General features: G+C 45.3%; 1 protein-coding gene across 1 annotated transcript in view; it reads left to right on the top strand.

Annotated features, from left to right (window-relative positions):
- Nucleotides 1–16,641, top strand: part of LOC137539107 (meckelin-like) — an 84,646-nt gene that overhangs the window by 32,180 nt on the left and 35,825 nt on the right. Inside the window, exons 10-15 of the mRNA XM_068261588.1 lie at nucleotides 5,477–5,554; nucleotides 8,081–8,146; nucleotides 12,046–12,187; nucleotides 15,080–15,197; nucleotides 15,274–15,364; nucleotides 16,296–16,352. Coding sequence (XP_068117689.1) covers nucleotides 5,477–5,554; nucleotides 8,081–8,146; nucleotides 12,046–12,187; nucleotides 15,080–15,197; nucleotides 15,274–15,364; nucleotides 16,296–16,352 — 552 coding nt within the window. The remainder of the gene's footprint in view (nucleotides 1–5,476; nucleotides 5,555–8,080; nucleotides 8,147–12,045; nucleotides 12,188–15,079; nucleotides 15,198–15,273; nucleotides 15,365–16,295; nucleotides 16,353–16,641) is intronic.

Here is a 16,641-nt window from a genome sequence, read left to right on the forward strand (position 1 = left end):
TATTTAGTTTAAATTGCTGTTGCCACTTTGCGATAGATAAGTGACTTTTGGGTTGCAGTTTGGGCACTCGGCCTCCAAAAGGTTCGCCACCACTGTCATAATCTAATGTCCCACCATTGCTAGGTTCATGTAAATTTGTCTCCACCCGTTACCACACCTATATTCTGGTCCATGGCCAACCCATTTTTCGGTGCGGCGCGATAAGCGCGCTGCACAACGTGACCCTCATATTTTTGGCACGCTAGCTGCAGTGTGCTGAATTCTGCTGCCTACAGTATGTACAGTATACGCTGTTCTCTTGTGCCTGCACTGTGTGCTGATTTACCTCCAGTGTGTACAGTATAAGCTGTTACTCTGTGCCTTTACTGATTGTAAACCAGCTGTATTGTATGCTGATCCCTGCTACTTTCAGTATGTACAGTATTAGCTGTAAAGCCTGGTACACACATAAAATTTTGATTAGCCAATTTTAGCTCTGTTCATAAAATTCATTGTCTGTTGGCCCACTTACTGCACGGGGTGGTAAAATTGGGGGTCAGTGATTGACCAATCAAAATTGTATGTGCGTATACATCTTTGATCTATGCCTATACTGATTGTAAATTATCTAAATAAAGGACAGGGGGCTCCATCCAATATTTCGATGGGCAGGCCCGTTATCTGTAGCTTACACCGCTGCCTAGTTCATGTACATTTGGCCCCACTCATGGCCACTCCCACTCACATCATGGCCACGCCCATTTTTTCATATACCTCCCCACCTGGTGCCCACAGGTGCCCTCGATCTCCAAGGACCCTACAAACGCCCCTGCCCCTCACAGCAGATCCAAGAAGCCCCCTACTAGCCCTTTCCTTGAGTATTTATTTATGTAGATCCCTCCTCTTTATCCACCTCCAGAAGGCCAGAATCTCCCAGAATAAGAAACTTCTGGAACTGAAGTCTTTGGTCTCTAGGGCTTTTGTTTACCAATTGCTTGTGGGAGAAGATAATTCTAGCATCCAGACTATTGTTCAACAGTGTGCTTGGGAATGGCTGCTCAACAAACAAAAGCTTTAATTCCTGATTAGCTCATTTCTTACACATGCAACATTTTTAGGGGAGTTTGGAGCGATTCCATTTCAATATAAACGGCCTACAAATCTGTCCACAAAACCTACCCAACCTACATTTCCAATCTTACTCAGAGGGTACACACCTAGCGGCTTGCTCCGCTCCTCCAATGAACTTTGCCTGACCTCTCCTGCATCACCCTGTCCCATGCACGCCTCCAGGACTTCTCAAGAGCTGCTCCAACACTATGCAACTCCCTACCTCCACCCATTAGGGTTGCCCCCTCCTTCAACATCTTCAAGAAGGCCCTCAAACTGCACCTATTCACTCTGGCCTACCCCCCCCCCCCTCACTGGTGCTCTAAACCCACAGCTGAACTCGTGTTCCTACCTCTCCCTCTAGATTATAAGCCGTCGGCAGGGTCCTCCTCCTTGTGTCTCCTACCTGATCATGCACCTCCATTACCGTACAACCATCCTATGGATCTGAGTGAACTCGACTGGCCTAATCCCCATGCTCCCATCCAGTGACTGACTAAGCATTACTTTGTACTCATACTGTGCTGCATGATCTGGTTTGCATGTATTCCTGCATTTTCTTATTGCTGTATGTTACCCCTAAACATTGTCTGTAACCTAAACTAATGCCCAGCACTACGTAATATGTTGGCGCTTTAGAAATACAATAAATAAATGTAAGGCCTCCTTCACACTGAATCGCTTTTTGCTGGTGATTCACGCTTTGCTGATCGCCGGTGATCTACAAAGCACTGCTGCACGAGTAATCCTATGGGATTACTCTCAATGCAACAATTCTGACAAGTTTACAATCTCCGATGATTGCAAACGTGCTGCAAAACGCAATCACTGAAAACTCTCCGAACACCAATGCAAAATCGTTATCGCGATTGCTTAGTGCAGGACGGGGCAAACTTTCAGCGGTCCGGGCCGCATGCTGAGGTGGCTTAGGACCCGGTGAGCTGCTGGTGGAAGGGGTGTGCAGTGGACCCATGTGTGTAAAAGACACAGTGTCATACACATTCACTGGGGAACACATGCCTGTCGTGGAATAATTGTACTGTTTTACACTATGTGAGACTATTTTAGTCTGCTATAGGAATCTGGGTGTGAAGGAGAGCACAGCAGGACTGGTATATTATTGAACTATTACTGGAACTAGCTGCAGCAAACTCGATTAGGTTCTTTTGGACTATTGTTGTGTGATTGGCGCGGACATTCTCTTTGTATTGAGGAGAAGTATTGCCTGCTTAAACGTCCACTGGGGGCGTTCCAGCAGGCCTTCCCCAGCTGCCATTGGGCATATCTGTCTCTCCCTGGCCGTTCCCCTGCCTCACAGAGACACACAGAGCAGCTTTTCCAGTGTCGTGACCCCGGGGGTCACAGAATCGAAAGTGAGCCATTGCAGGCCACAGGAATGGCGGGGATTGCGACTACCTGATCTGCCCAGAATCCCCTCCCAACCCCCCACCCCGGATCAGGTAGGATTTTTTTATTTATGTGTTTTAAATTTAAATCCCTACTTCGGGTTCCCTTTAAGCCTCACAGAGGACATCAATTATATAGTACTCCTTGTATTTCTGTGTCCTCATCTTATATTAATAATAATATATAATAAAATATAATTCTTATTTATTTTGCTCAGATATATATATATATATATGTACACAGTGTACACAGTGTGTATGTGTATAAATATATATATATATATATATATATATATATATATATATATATATATATATATATATATATATATATATATATATACAGTGGCTTGCAAAAGTATTCAGCCCCCTTGAAGTTTTCCACATTTTGTCATATTACTGCCACAAACATAAATCAATTTTATTGGAATTCCACATGAAAGACCAACACAAAGTGGTGTACACATCAGAAGTGGAACAAAAATCATGCATGATTCCAAATTTTTTTTACAAATAAATAACTGCAAAGTGGTGTGTGCATAATTATTAGGCCCCCTTTGATCTGAGTGCAGTCAGTTGCCTATAGACATTGCCTGATGAGTGCTAATGACTAAATAGCGTGCACCTGTGTGTAATCTAATGTCAGCACAAATACAGCTGCTCTGTGAGGGCTTCAGAGGTTGTCTAAGAGAATATTGGGAGCAACAACACCGTGAAGTCCAAAGAACACACAAGACAGGTCAGGGATCAAGTTATTGAAAAATTTAAAGCAGGCTTAGGCTACAAAAGATTTCCAAAGTCTTGAACATCCCACGGAGTGCTCAGTGGCACAACTGTACACCTACCAAGACAAGACCATCCACCTAAACTCACAGGCTGAACAAGGAGAGCGCTGATCGGAAATGCAGTCAAGAGGCCCATGGTGACTCTGGACGAGCTGCAGAGATCTACAGCTCAGGTGGGGGAATCTGTCCATAGGACAACTATTAGTCGTGCACTGTACAAAGTTGGCCTTTATGGAACAGTGGCAAGAAGAAAGCCATTGTTAACAGAAAGCATAAGAAGTCCCGTTTGCAGTTTGCCACAAACCTTGAGGGGGACACAGCAAACATGTGGAAGAAGGTGCTCTGGTCAGATGAGACTAAAATTGAACTTTTTGGCCAAAATGCAAAACGCTACGTGTGGCAGAAAACTAACACTGCACATCACTTTGAACACACCATCCCCACTGTCAAATATTGTGGTGGCAGCAACATGCTCGGGTGGTGCATCTCTTCAGCAGGGACAGGAAAGCTGGTCAGAGTTGATGGGAAGATGGTTGGAGCCAAATACAGGGCAAACTTGGAAGAAAACCTCTTGGAGACTGCAAAAGACTTGAGACTGGGGTGGAGGTTCACCTTCCAGCAGGACAATGACCCTAAACATAAAGCCAGGGCAACAATGGAATGGTTTAAAACAAAACATATCTATGTGTTAGAATGGCCCAGTCAAAGTCCAGATCTAAATCCAACCGCGAATCTGTGGCAAGATCTAAAAACTGCTGTTCACAAACGCTGTCCATCTAATCTGACTGAGCTGGAGCTATTTTGCAAAGAAGAATGGGCAAGGATTTCAGTCTCTAGATGTGCAAAGCTGGTAGAGACATACCCTAAAAGACTGGCAGCTGTAATTGCAGCAAAAGGTGGTTCTATAAAGTATTGACTCAGGGGGCTGAATAATTATGCACACCCCACTTTGCAGTTATTTATTTGTAAAAAATGTTTGGAATGATGTATGATTTTCGATCCACTTCTCACATGTACACCACTTTGTATTGGTCTTTCACGTGGAATTCCAATAAAATTGATGCATGTTTGTGGCAGTAATGTGACAAAATGTGGAAAACTTCAAGGGGGCCGAATACTTTTGCAAGCCACTGTATATGTATATATATGTGTATATGTATGTATGTATATATGTGTATATATATATATATATATATATATATATATATATATATATATATATATATATATATATATATATATATATATATTATTTGATCTATTTTCTATACTGCAGAGCATACTGAAGCAAGCCCAACTCTGTCTCTCAGACTCATAACTAGCGAATCAGGAAAAAAAAAGGTGCAAGGGCCCATATGGCAGAAAGAGCCCCCGCATGTTAAATGCTGTGATTAGCAGCAGAAAGGGGATTTATTGGCACATAGTAATGGCCGCTATCAGGGGCCTGCCGGTGCCAAAATATAGTTTTTTGCTGCAAATCGTGGCTTCCGCAAAGCCGTGATAAGTGGCTATGAAGGTAAATTTGGGCCCCTGGAGGCGCCCGATTAACGGCAAGAGGGGGGCATTTAGCACACTTAAGGAAAAGAAAATGGCTTGTGGGTAGCTATATTGTGGTATTGCATAGTGGGTGCAAAGTGGCTTTGCGTATGATGGGGGGGGGTGCATTACGGAAGGGGATTTAGGGCTAGGCGCCACCTGGGGGTTAGAGTTAGGCACCACTGGGGTGGAGGTTAGGGTTAGACAGCACTAGGAGGGGTAATTAGGGTTAGGCAGAGGCCTCAATTCACGGAGCATTATCAAACGGTTATCAAACACTTTATCAAACATTTGATAATTTACCTCATGGGTAAAATCTCATTTTGAATTCACTAAGGTGTTATATATTTGTTGAATGTTTTATCGGTAAAACATTCGATTAATATATAACACCTTAGTGAATTCAAAATGAGATTTTACCCATGAGGTAAATTATTAAACGTTTGATAAAGTGTTTGATAAACGTTTGATAATGCTCCGTGAATTGAGGCCAGAGCCATTCTACTACCGGTAAAACCTGCGCCTTTTTTTCCAGGTGCCTTTTTTTTTTCATAAATGCCATAACTAGTGTCTCTACTAATTAGAGTCCGTTTTGGAGGGAATTCTGTAAATTTACTTTACATTGACTTGGGCTTTAACTTCTCCTGTGATTTCTGATAGATCCAGTTCCGTTTGGCGAAGTATGACGTGCGAGGAAACTTCCTTGGCTGGCAGACTCTCAAAGGAGGAACTTTGCAGGTGAGACATTCAGGCAGGGTTACCATACCTAATACAGGGTGACAGAAACCCATCCAAGTCTACAAGCCTGGGCTAACCTTCCTTCTCTTTTTAGGATTATTTATTATACTGGGTACTTCTGCCCCACTCTTTTTTTTTTTTTCTTTTTAAAGTACACTCAGACTAAGAGAGAGATGTAGGCAATACCAGTGACCTGGATGTCCTGCTGATCTCTTTGGCTGCAGTAGTATCTGAATCACACACCTGAAACAAGCATGCAGCTTATCCAGTCACATTTCAGTCAAAGCACCTGATCTGCATGCTTGTTCAGGGGCTGTGGCTAAAAGTATTAGAGGCAGAGGATCAGCGGGGCTGCCAGGCAATCTACCTTGTTTAAAAGAAAATAAATATAGCAGGCTCCATATCCCTCTCACTTCGAGTGTGCTTTAACAGCAGTTTCCTCATGTAAATCCAGTCCTGACGCCTAACCTAACAATCCTCACTAATGTCAACCCTGTCCTGACACCTTCCCTTTCAATGTGAATTACTTCTAACCACCCCTCTGAAGTTACTAACTGATGCCTAGCCCTAATCTCCCCCATTAGGATGCAGGCTTCACAGTAAGCAGCCACTGAGCAGCCTTAGATCCATGACTTACTCACAGTAAGTAGCCACTGAGCAGCTGTTGGACTATAGCTTACAGGAAATAAGAACTGAGCAGTTGTAGAGCCATTACTTACTCACAGGAAGTAGCCATTGAGCAGCTGTAAAACCATATCCTACTCACAGGAAGTAAGCACTGAGCAGCTGTAGGACCGTAAACATTGACAAAGTGGGGTTCCGCACAATGGTCCACAGAATTGGTCCTTCTGTAAATTTTACACACCATACAATTTTCTGTTAGATTCTTTGTTATGCTGGGAATACATGGTGCATTTCTGCTGCCCGATCAATTCCCCGCTCAATTCCGCGGGCAATTTTCATATTTTCCTCTTGTTTTCCTTATCTTTTTCCATTGTCCCCCATGCGGAATAAAACATGGAATCGGTCGGGCGGGTCATCGGACATGTCGGAAATTATCAATCGAGCCATCTAAATGGCTCAATCGAGCAGCACAAACGTACCGTGTATTCCCAGCATTAGATTGTCTGTAATTAGATTATTTTCTGTAAAGTACTGGTAGAGACTGGTCATTATCTCTGGTGCATTGTCTTCTGGTTATCTCCTACTGAGTAGAACAATGCTTTATTGCTAGGCAGATAGATGGTTAGATAGATAAATTCCATTATGCTTGGCATACACGGGTTGTTTTTCCTTTATCACTCGAGCCCCTGATGGCTCGATTGATAATATCCATCAGGTCCGGTGACCCGCCGGATCGATTCCCCGCTAGATCCCCACAGGCGGACAATAGCGGGGAATCGAGCGGAAGATAAGGAAGCGCCCGCGGGGACAAGCGGGAATCGATCCAGATGGCCGCGGGGACGCGGCGGGAGTCGATCCGGCGGCTAATTGAGCCGCCGGGTTGACCCGTGTATGCACAGCATTACAGAAAATTGTATGGTGTGTACTAGGCATTATGCTGGGCATACACGGTAACATTTTCTCTTATCAGTCGAGCCGCTGATGGCTCGATTGATCATTTCCGACATGTCCGATCACCGCGCAGATTGATTCTCCGCTCGATACCCACGGGCGGACAATAGCAGAAATCTATCGGAAGATAAGGAAGCGCCCGCGGGGACGAGCGGGAATCGATCCGGGCGGTCGCAGGGACGCGGTGGGAGTTGATCCGGCAGCTAATCGAGCTGCCGGATCTAACCATGTATGCCCAGCATTAGTGTAGCTTAATGCTGGGAATAGACGGTGCATTTCTGCGGCAAGATCGAGCCATTAGATGGCTCGATTGATTGATTCCAACGTGTCCGATCACCCGCCGGATCGATTCCGTGCTTGATACCACGGGCGGGACAATGGGAAATACGAGCAGAAGATAAGAGAAACTCACCGTCTATTCCCAGCATAATACCTGCTATGCAATTCTGTGGCCGTTCACTGCTTGCGAATTGAGTTACCTGGTTCTTGCACTAATCCTATCAGGTGGAACTTAGAGCGGACTTCACTTTGTACTTTATGTAGGACCGTAACCTTCTCACAGTAAGCACTGAGCAGCTGTAGGACTGTATTCTTCTCACAGGAAGTGAGCACTGAGCAACTGTAGGACCATTGCCTACCTACAGGAAGTAAGCACTGAGCAGGTATACAACCATAACCTACCTAGAGGAAGCTTCTGCGCTTGTAGTGGTCATACATCTGTAAACAGGTGCACAGCTTCAGGAAAGGTCAGCTTCACAATGGATATAGTACTCGAAACCTTCAGTTGCAAAAGCAATACTTATAAATTGCACTAATCACAATTGCTGTAAGAATTTGACATGTTCAGTTGTGAGTATAGTTTGGTTAATATTCAGCAAACATGTATTAGTGAAATCACAATATAGCAAGAATTCTACAGTATGTGATTGTTGTTTCCATTGTATCTTTTAGATGTGTCCAAACACCCAGAGTGTGTGGGATGCTGCGTTTAAATTTGGGAACTACTACAGTCTGTCTGTGAGTAACTATTATACTATACTATACTGTACTACTGGCTCTACTTTCTTTACTTTACCCATTAAAAAAGTATACATGACATAGTATGTAGGTTGTGTCCTCTCTTGGCTTGTGTTGTGTCTGCTCTCTCAGCTTATGTTGTGTCCTCTCTCTCAGCTTATGTTATGACCTCTCTCTCTCTCTCGGTTTGTGTTGTGTCCTCTCTCTCAGCTCATGTTGTGTCCTCTCTCTCTCTCAGCTTATGTTGTGTCCTCTCTTTCTCTCTCTCTCAGCTTATGTTGTGTCCTCCCTCTCTCTCTCTCTCCAAATCCAATCCAAATCCAAAAAAGCTTTATTGGCAGGACCAAATACATTTAGCATTGCCAAAGCAAAACATTAACATGGGGGGGGGGGGGGGGGGGGGGGTTGTGGGAATAAGGGAAGGATATAGGTATACAGTCCATAGGAGTGTGGAGGATGTAATGGATGGTATGGGGTGATGAGTTATATAGTCCATAGGGGAGGGGGGTATAGGCATACAGTCCATAGAGGAGGGGAGTACGGGGCTATACAGTCCATGTGGTATCATGTTCCTCTCAGTTGGTAGTGATATATCGGGCTGCACAGTTTTTTCTTCTTCCCTCAATCTCTCTTTCTCAGCTTATGTTGTGTCCTCTCTCTCTCAGCTTATGTTGTGTCCTCTCTCTCTCTCTCGGCTTGTGTTGTCCTCTCTCGGTTTGTGTTGTGTCCTCTCTCTTGGTTTGTGTTGTGTCCTCTCTCTCAGCTTATGTTGTGTCCTCTCTCTCAGCTTACGTTGTGTCCTCTCTCTCAGCTTACGTTGTGTCCTCTCTCTCTCTCTCTCTCTCTCTCTCTCTCTCCCTCTCTCTCGGCTTGTGGTGTTTCCTCTCTCGGCTTGTGTTGTGTCCGGAGTTGGCTTGTGGTGTTTCCTCTCTCGGCTTGTGTTGTGTCCTGAGTTGGCTTGTGTTGTGTCCTCTTTTGGCTTGTGTTGTGTCCTCTTTTGGCTTGTGTTGTGTCCTCTTTTGGCTTGTGTTGTGTCCTCTTTTGGCTTGTGTTGTGTCCTCTTTTGGCTTGTGTTGTGTCCTCTTTCGGCTTGTGTTGTGTCCTCTTTCGGCTTGTGTTGTGTCCTCTCTCTCAGCTTGTGTTGTGTCCTCTTTTGGCTTGTGTTGTGTCCTCTTTCGGCTTGTGTTGTGTCCTCTTTCGGCTTGTGTTGTGTCCTCTCTCTCAGCTTACGTTGTGTCCTCTCTCTCTCTCTCTCTCTCTCTCTCTCTCTCTCCCTCTCTCTCGGCTTGTGGTGTTTCCTCTCTCGGCTTGTGTTGTGTCCGGAGTTGGCTTGTGGTGTTTCCTCTCTCGGCTTGTGTTGTGTCCTGAGTTGGCTTGTGTTGTGTCCTCTTTTGGCTTGTGTTGTGTCCTCTTTTGGCTTGTGTTGTGTCCTCTTTTGGCTTGTGTTGTGTCCTCTTTTGGCTTGTGTTGTGTCCTCTTTTGGCTTGTGTTGTGTCCTCTTTCGGCTTGTGTTGTGTCCTCTTTCGGCTTGTGTTGTGTCCTCTCTCTCAGCTTGTGTTGTGTCCTCTTTTGGCTTGTGTTGTGTCCTCTTTCGGCTTGTGTTGTGTCCTCTTTCGGCTTGTGTTGTGTCCTCTCTCTCGGCTTGTGTTGTGTCCTCTTTCGGCTTGTGTTGTGTCCTCTTTTTGTCCTCTTTCGGCTTGTGTTGTGTCCTCTCTCTCGGCTTTTGGTGTGTCCTCTCTCTCGGCTTTTGCTGTGTCCTCTCTCTCTCTCAGCTTATGTTGTGACCTCTCTCGGCTTGCATTGTGTCCTCTCTTTCTCGGCCTGTGTTGTGTCCTCTCTCTCTGCTTGCGTTGTGTCCTCTCTCTCTTCTTGCGTTGTGTCCTCTCTCTCGACTTGTTTGTGTTGTGTCCTCTCTCTTAGCTTGTATTGTGTCCTCTCTCTCTGCTTGCGTTGTGTCCTCTCTCTTGGCTTGTGTTGTGTCCTCTCTCTCTCGGCTTGTGTTGTGTCCTCTCTCTCTCGGTTTGTGTTGTGTCCTCTCTCTCGGCTTGTGTTGTGTTCTCTCTCTCAGCTTGTGTTCTCTCTCTCGGCTTGTGTTGTGTCCTCTTTTGGCTTGTGTTGTGTCCTCTTTTGGCTTGTGTTGTGTCCTCTTTTGGCTTGTGTTGTGTCCTCTTTTGGCTTGTGTTGTGTCCTCTTTTTGTCCTCTTTCGGCTTGTGTTGTGTCCTCTCTCTCGGCTTGTGTTGTGTCCTCTCTCTCGGCTTGTGTTGTGTCCTCTCTCTCTCGGCTTGTGTTGTGTCCTCTCTCTTTCGGCTTGTGTTGTGTCCTCTCTCTTTCGGCTTGTGTTGTGTCCTCTCTCTCGGCTTGCGTTGTGTCCTCTCTCTCGGCTTGCGTTGTGTCCTCTCTTGGCTTGCGTTGTGTCCGCTCTCGGCTTGCGTTGTGTCCTCTCTCGGCTTGCGTTGTGTTCTGTCCTCTCTCTCGGCTTGCATTGTGTCCTCTCTCTCGGCTTGTGTTGTGTCCTCTCTCTCTCGGCTTGTGTTGTGTCCTCTCTCTCTCTCTCGGCTTGTGTTGTGTCCTCTCTCTCAGCTTATGTTGTGTTCTCTCTCTCGGCTTTCGTTGTGTTCTCTCTCTCAGCTTGCGTTGTGTTCTCTCTCTCAGCTTGCGTTGTGTCCTCTCTCTCGGTTTGCATTGTGTCCTCTCTCGGCTTGCGTTGTGTCCGCTCTCGGCTTGCGTTGTGTCCTCTCTCGGCTTGCGTTGTGTCCTCTCTCGGCTTGCGTTGTGTTCTGTCCTCTCTCTCTCGGCTTGCATTGTGTCCTCTCTCTCGGCTTGAGTTGTGTCCTCTCTCTCGGCTTGGGTTGTTTCCTCTCTCTCGGCTTGTGTTGTGTCCTCTCTCTCGGCTTGCGTTGTGTCCTCTCTCGGCTTGCGTTGCGTTCTGTCCTCTCTCTCGGCTTGCATTGTGTCCTCTCTCTCGGCTTGTGTTGTGTCCTCTCTCTCTCGGCTTGTGTTGTGTCCTCTCTTTCTCGGCTTGTGTTGTGTCCTCTCACTCTCGGCTTGTGTTGTGTCTTCTCTCTCAGCTTATGTTGTGTTCTCTCTCGGCTTGCGTTGTGTCCTCTCTCTCGGCTTGCATTGTGTCCTCTCTCGGCTTGCGTTGTGTCCGCTCTCGGCTTGCGTTGTGTCCTCTTTTGGCTTGCGTTGTGTTCTGTCCTCTCTCTCTCTCGGCTTGCGTTGGGTCCTCTCTCTCGGCTTGTGTTGTGTCCTCTCTCTCTCGGCTTGTGTTGTGTCCTCTCTCTCTCGGCTTGTGTTGTGTCCTCTCTCTCAGCTTATGTTGTGTTCTCTCTCTCAGCTTGCGTTGTGTCCTCTCTCTCGGCTTGAGTTGTGTCCTCTCTCTCGGCTTGCGTTGTGTCCTCTCTCTCGGCTTGCGTTGTGTCCTCTCTCTCGGCTTATGTTGTGTCCTCTCTCTCGTCTTGTCTTGTGCCCCCTCGGCTTGCGCTGTGTTGTGTCCTCTCTCGGCTTGTGTTCTGTCCTCTCTCTCTCTCCGTTTGTGTTGTGTCCTCTATCAGATGGTGGTGTGTTCTGCTGTGGAAGCCATATGGGTGAAACATAAACTCTCAGGCATGTAGATGGGATTGTACAACAAACTTGAGTGACTGTTATGTGCACATTATCCTTGTGCTTTTCTTCTTTTGGTTTGGAATTTAGATTTGCAGAACTGACAAACATTATTTGTATATTTGACACTTGTATAATCAAAGAGTAAGAGCCCTTACAATTCTGCAGAATCAGAATCCCCTCCAAATTGTACATATAGATAAAGTATGTTGGGAACAAGGTACTAATCTCTTACTAGTTCATTCTTACAGTTCTCTCTCTCTCTCTCCAATAATGTTCCTCGTTGGGATTTCAGTGCTCACTGTCTGTGTCCGACCTCTTCCAAGCGGTACCAGAGCCCATATTCTACGAGCTGTTCCTGCCCTACACCAGTACCAGCGGTGCCAGCATGCTGTGGCCCATTCCAGTGTGGAACGCCAACATCCAGGGCAGCTCAGGTGTGTCTCAATCACTCTTTTTCATGTATTTCCTGGTGAGGATTGGTTCCTCTCCGTGACACACTGGGCTAGATTTACTGAACAACTAAAAGCTGGTTCACAGGGATAGTTCTGTGTCGCTAAACGACGGCTGTGGCACTTGTCGCTTAATGCTGTCCAGTCAGATAAATGGACAGTCATTGGTAGTATCACTTACTGCCATTTCACGCAAACGCTGCATTATGATCCTGATTTATGCTATCGTCTGCTCGACGCTTAGCCTATCCTGGAAGCAACATGTTGCTTACAGGATTGTTTACCTCTAAAGCTTCTGTGTCCCCCTGCAAGAATGAAAAACGCTGCACACCGAGAAGCGATGCCAAAAGCCACCAAATGCTTTTCTAAAAGCTTGCAGAAAAGCATTTGGAATGAGACGCCGGGCTGCAGTGGGCGGCTGATTCAGACGTCCTTCTTAACCAGCCATTAGAAGATGGGATCAACCTTGAAAAAATTAAGACAGAAAACAACTGGAGTTCTGATAGTGTAGTAAGCCTTGAATACGGAAGAAGATAATTAGAATGGTACTCAAAAATTGGGTTGGTGGGATGCAACGCATTTCAAGGGCGTGTAGGACCCACTTCTTACACGGCAGACACTAAAAATTGGCCCGAAGAAGTTGATCCTCCGCCCCCATGAAATGCATTGCCAAGGGCAAATAAAAGTCCTTTATTAATTACATGCCATCTCTGTGTTAATCAACCTCCTTTTTTTGCTTAAAAGGATACTATCGATTCACATATTTTTTTCAATTGACACAGGAATTGTTTGGGAAGTGCTGCTAAGTACTGGTGTATACATTTTAGTAGCAACTTCTTTGTTTACTGTTATCAATATACATTCAAACTTTACTGACGCCAAAACTGACGGCTGACTGAGCCACGAGGAGAGGGGAAATTCCCCTCACACTTGATCAGTTAACTCTGTGTAGCTCTGTGTGTGACAGAGAAGAGAGCTCCCAACAGCTGCAGCTCCTGTGTCCTGTGTTTCTGACTGACCTGTCTGAAGAGAGCAGAGGATATGTAACTAATTGTCACAGCTTTCCATACTGTTTTTGCTTTCAGAGTTTGATATGTTTGATATTTGCTTTCTGTAGTCTGATATGCAACTCTGGCTGTGCATTGAAGCAGACACCCCTTCTGCAATTGATTTGTCCCAATATAGCTAAATCCTACCCTCAATAAATAACAACTTTTGCCTCTGATATTTAACATGAAAAGTAGGAAAATGTTTACACAGCTACTTAGACATTATTTGCACACTGTCATTTTAGAACACTTGGGTATCGATAGTATTCCTTTAATTGTTTATTGTTTCCACTTTTTACATTGATTTCAAGTATTTTCACTGATCCCCAGCAGGTGACCTAGGAACTGGGTATTCCAGGATTCTGTGCTATTAAATAATTGGACATTTGAGTCCCCACCTGGCTCATGGCAGTAGTCCTGGGATCAGTGGCATAACTACAATTCAAGGGGCCCCCCAGAAAAACTTTGATGGGCCCCCCCAATGCTCACACCCCTTCCCTTGGTGCCCTTCACAGCCTTGGGGCCCATCTCACAGGAATCATAAAACAAGTGTGGGCCATCATGATCTTCACACCCATAACAAGTGTAGCCAGAAAACACCTGATCTGAAGGATAGTCCTCTGTATCGGAGGAAGGGAAGGTTACTAGTGGAGCCCCCCACAGCTCTGGGCCCCTCCTGCAATCCCCTCTGGTTATGCCCCTGCCTGGGACTGATTGCAGTCATGTGCACTGACTAACAGAACTTTCTTTTTTTTTTTTCCTGGAGATGTCAACATGTAAATTGTATGCAGCTTTAAATTGGGCCAATCACAACAGTCGGTGCATTTGATTGGCCTAAACCAAAACTGCATGCATTTTACATTACCTTTGCATATGAGCAGCGGAATATCTATAAACCATGCCCCCGCCCCTTATGTTGCAGGAGGTCGCAGGGGCTACTGTGGAATATGAACTTAATTGACCTCATCTACTGTTTTGTTGTTGTTGTTTAAATGCACTCCAGATTCCATGGATGATAAAAAATAAATGATTAATTAAAAACAACCCTGTTGTGGATTTAGCATTGTACTGCAATCACACAACCAATAATTTACAGCCCTCACTATGAAGGGTTATGAATCAGCTTAGGATGACAAAGCCTATACACTTATGCTGGGTACACACGTTACATTTTCCGACCCGATCGTTTTTTCCGTTCGATTCTGCACTCGATTCCATGCTCAATTCTCTTATCTTGGCTCGTTTTTATTATCTTTTTTAATTCACTTCTATGAGAAATCGAGCGCAGAATCGATCAGGAGCAATATCGGACATCAGGGATTTTATGAATCGGATCCATCTATCGCACGGAAAATCGTACCATGTGTACCCAGCATTAAAGGGAACCCAAGGTGAGAGTGATACGGAGGCTGTCATATGTATTTCCTGTTAAACAATAATAGTTGCCTGGCCTCCTGTTGATCTCTTTGGCTGCAGTAGTGTCTGAATCACACACCTGAAACGAGCATGCTGCTAATCCCACCACACTTCAGCCAGAGCAACTGATCTGCTGCATGCTTGTTCAGGGTCTAGGGCTACATGTATCAGAGGCAGAGGATCAGCAGAACAGCCAGGCAATGTGCTTTGTTTAAAAGGAAATTCAAAGGTTAGCCCTTATCTGTCCCTCATTTCAGGTTCCATTTTAGTTCAGGCAGTGAGTATGAGAAGTTACACATCTGGATAATACTGCTGGGTGATAAGGCATGCTGGGATTTGTAGATTGCTCCACCAATGGCATGATTTAGACTTGGCTAGTATACAGCTAACCCCCACTCTCACATCATGACAGGTACCCTTGGCTCCCGAGCCCTGAGGAGATTCTTCCTGGTTGACGGCATCTCTGGCAGACAGTCGAACCTCTCCAGTCAGCCCTCCTACGTCACAGTCGCCACGGGACTCACCCTGAGGTAATCCTGTTGCCTATCTGTACTTCACCATAAATGGCTTTTATATTGTATTCCTAACCACTGCTCCCTTTTCCAGTGTCTACCTGCCAGTCAGCAATCCCAGCAGCCAGCCGCCATTCCAGCTCACTGTGACCTATGAGAAGAAAAGCCTACAGGCATTAGCACAGGTCAGTACACCTTCCAGAGGTGAGGCTAGTACCACCTGTCCCAGAATCCTTTTGCTTGGAGACCCCAGTGAATGAGCAGAACAGCTTCCGAATACCTGCTGTGTATCGTCACCCTTCTCTGAAATTGAAAAACGCAGTTCACTTCTGAAAAAGGCCAAACAGAAGCTACAGAGAGACATCAAAACTGCTGAAAATAAAAACGGAACCCCTCTCCCATCTCTAGAACTCCTGTACTCCTCTAGTCTGAAATGCAGGGCCGTGAAGATCGCAAACTATCCCTCACCCCGGCAACCGATTCCTCAATATGCTCCCATTGGAGCGCCACTTCAGGTCCCTCTCTACCAGGACCTACAGGCACAGGAACGCTCTCTTTCCCCAAGATCTTTCTTTCCATACTGTGCAACATTACTCTGTAATATGTACATATCCCACCTCTACTTGTACCCATATATGTCTTTTGTCTCTGCCCATGAGGATCTGCTGTGCTGTCTGTGCCAAAAAGAATTCCTTGCACGACACCCAGTACTTGGCGAATAAAATCTATTCTGATTCTGATTTTGTACTCTCAGAAAACAAACATTCTGCAGAGCTGCACCTGACAGGACTAAAGATGTAGCCACCCGTGCTACATTTCAGAATGTAAATCGGGGAGAGGAAAGATTGTGCAATGGGCAAACGGTGACTAAATAATTTATGAATGGATATTGTAAAAAAAATTTTATTCATGATGTTATTTTCACTACAGCTGCTCTTTAAAGTGGTTACGGTATGTAGTTGCACAATTATCACATGGGGATCGCATACATTACCCTTGTTATAGAACCTTCGGAGCACTCAAGAACATTTTTGTGCCTAAAAAAATGTTTTTCCATTTGCCATGAAATGAGGCCTTGTTACTTATGTTTATTCAGTGTTATCATTTCCCTTTCAGGTTTCATTTGCGGTGACCTATACACAGAGCCAAGGATCCTATAAAACAGACACCGATGTAAGTAATGGTTTTTTTTTTCCTATAAAATTACAGGTTTTTTTTACTCATTTGTATATATTAAGCAGTGAAGGTTCAGCTGTTTTTCAGTCACGGACCATTGGAGACCAGGAATGGGTTAAAGGACACCTGAAGTGAGAGGGAAAAGGAGGCTGCCATATTTATTTCCTTTTAAACCATACTGTTTGCCTGGATGTCCTGCTGATCCTGTCTCTGAACAAGCATGCAGATCAGGTGCTCTGACTGAAGTGTGACTGGATTAGCTGCATGCTTGTTTCAGGTGTGTGAT

This window comes from Hyperolius riggenbachi, chromosome 11, assembly GCF_040937935.1.
Source record: "Hyperolius riggenbachi isolate aHypRig1 chromosome 11, aHypRig1.pri, whole genome shotgun sequence".
NCBI classification, from domain to species: domain Eukaryota; kingdom Metazoa; phylum Chordata; class Amphibia; order Anura; family Hyperoliidae; genus Hyperolius; species Hyperolius riggenbachi.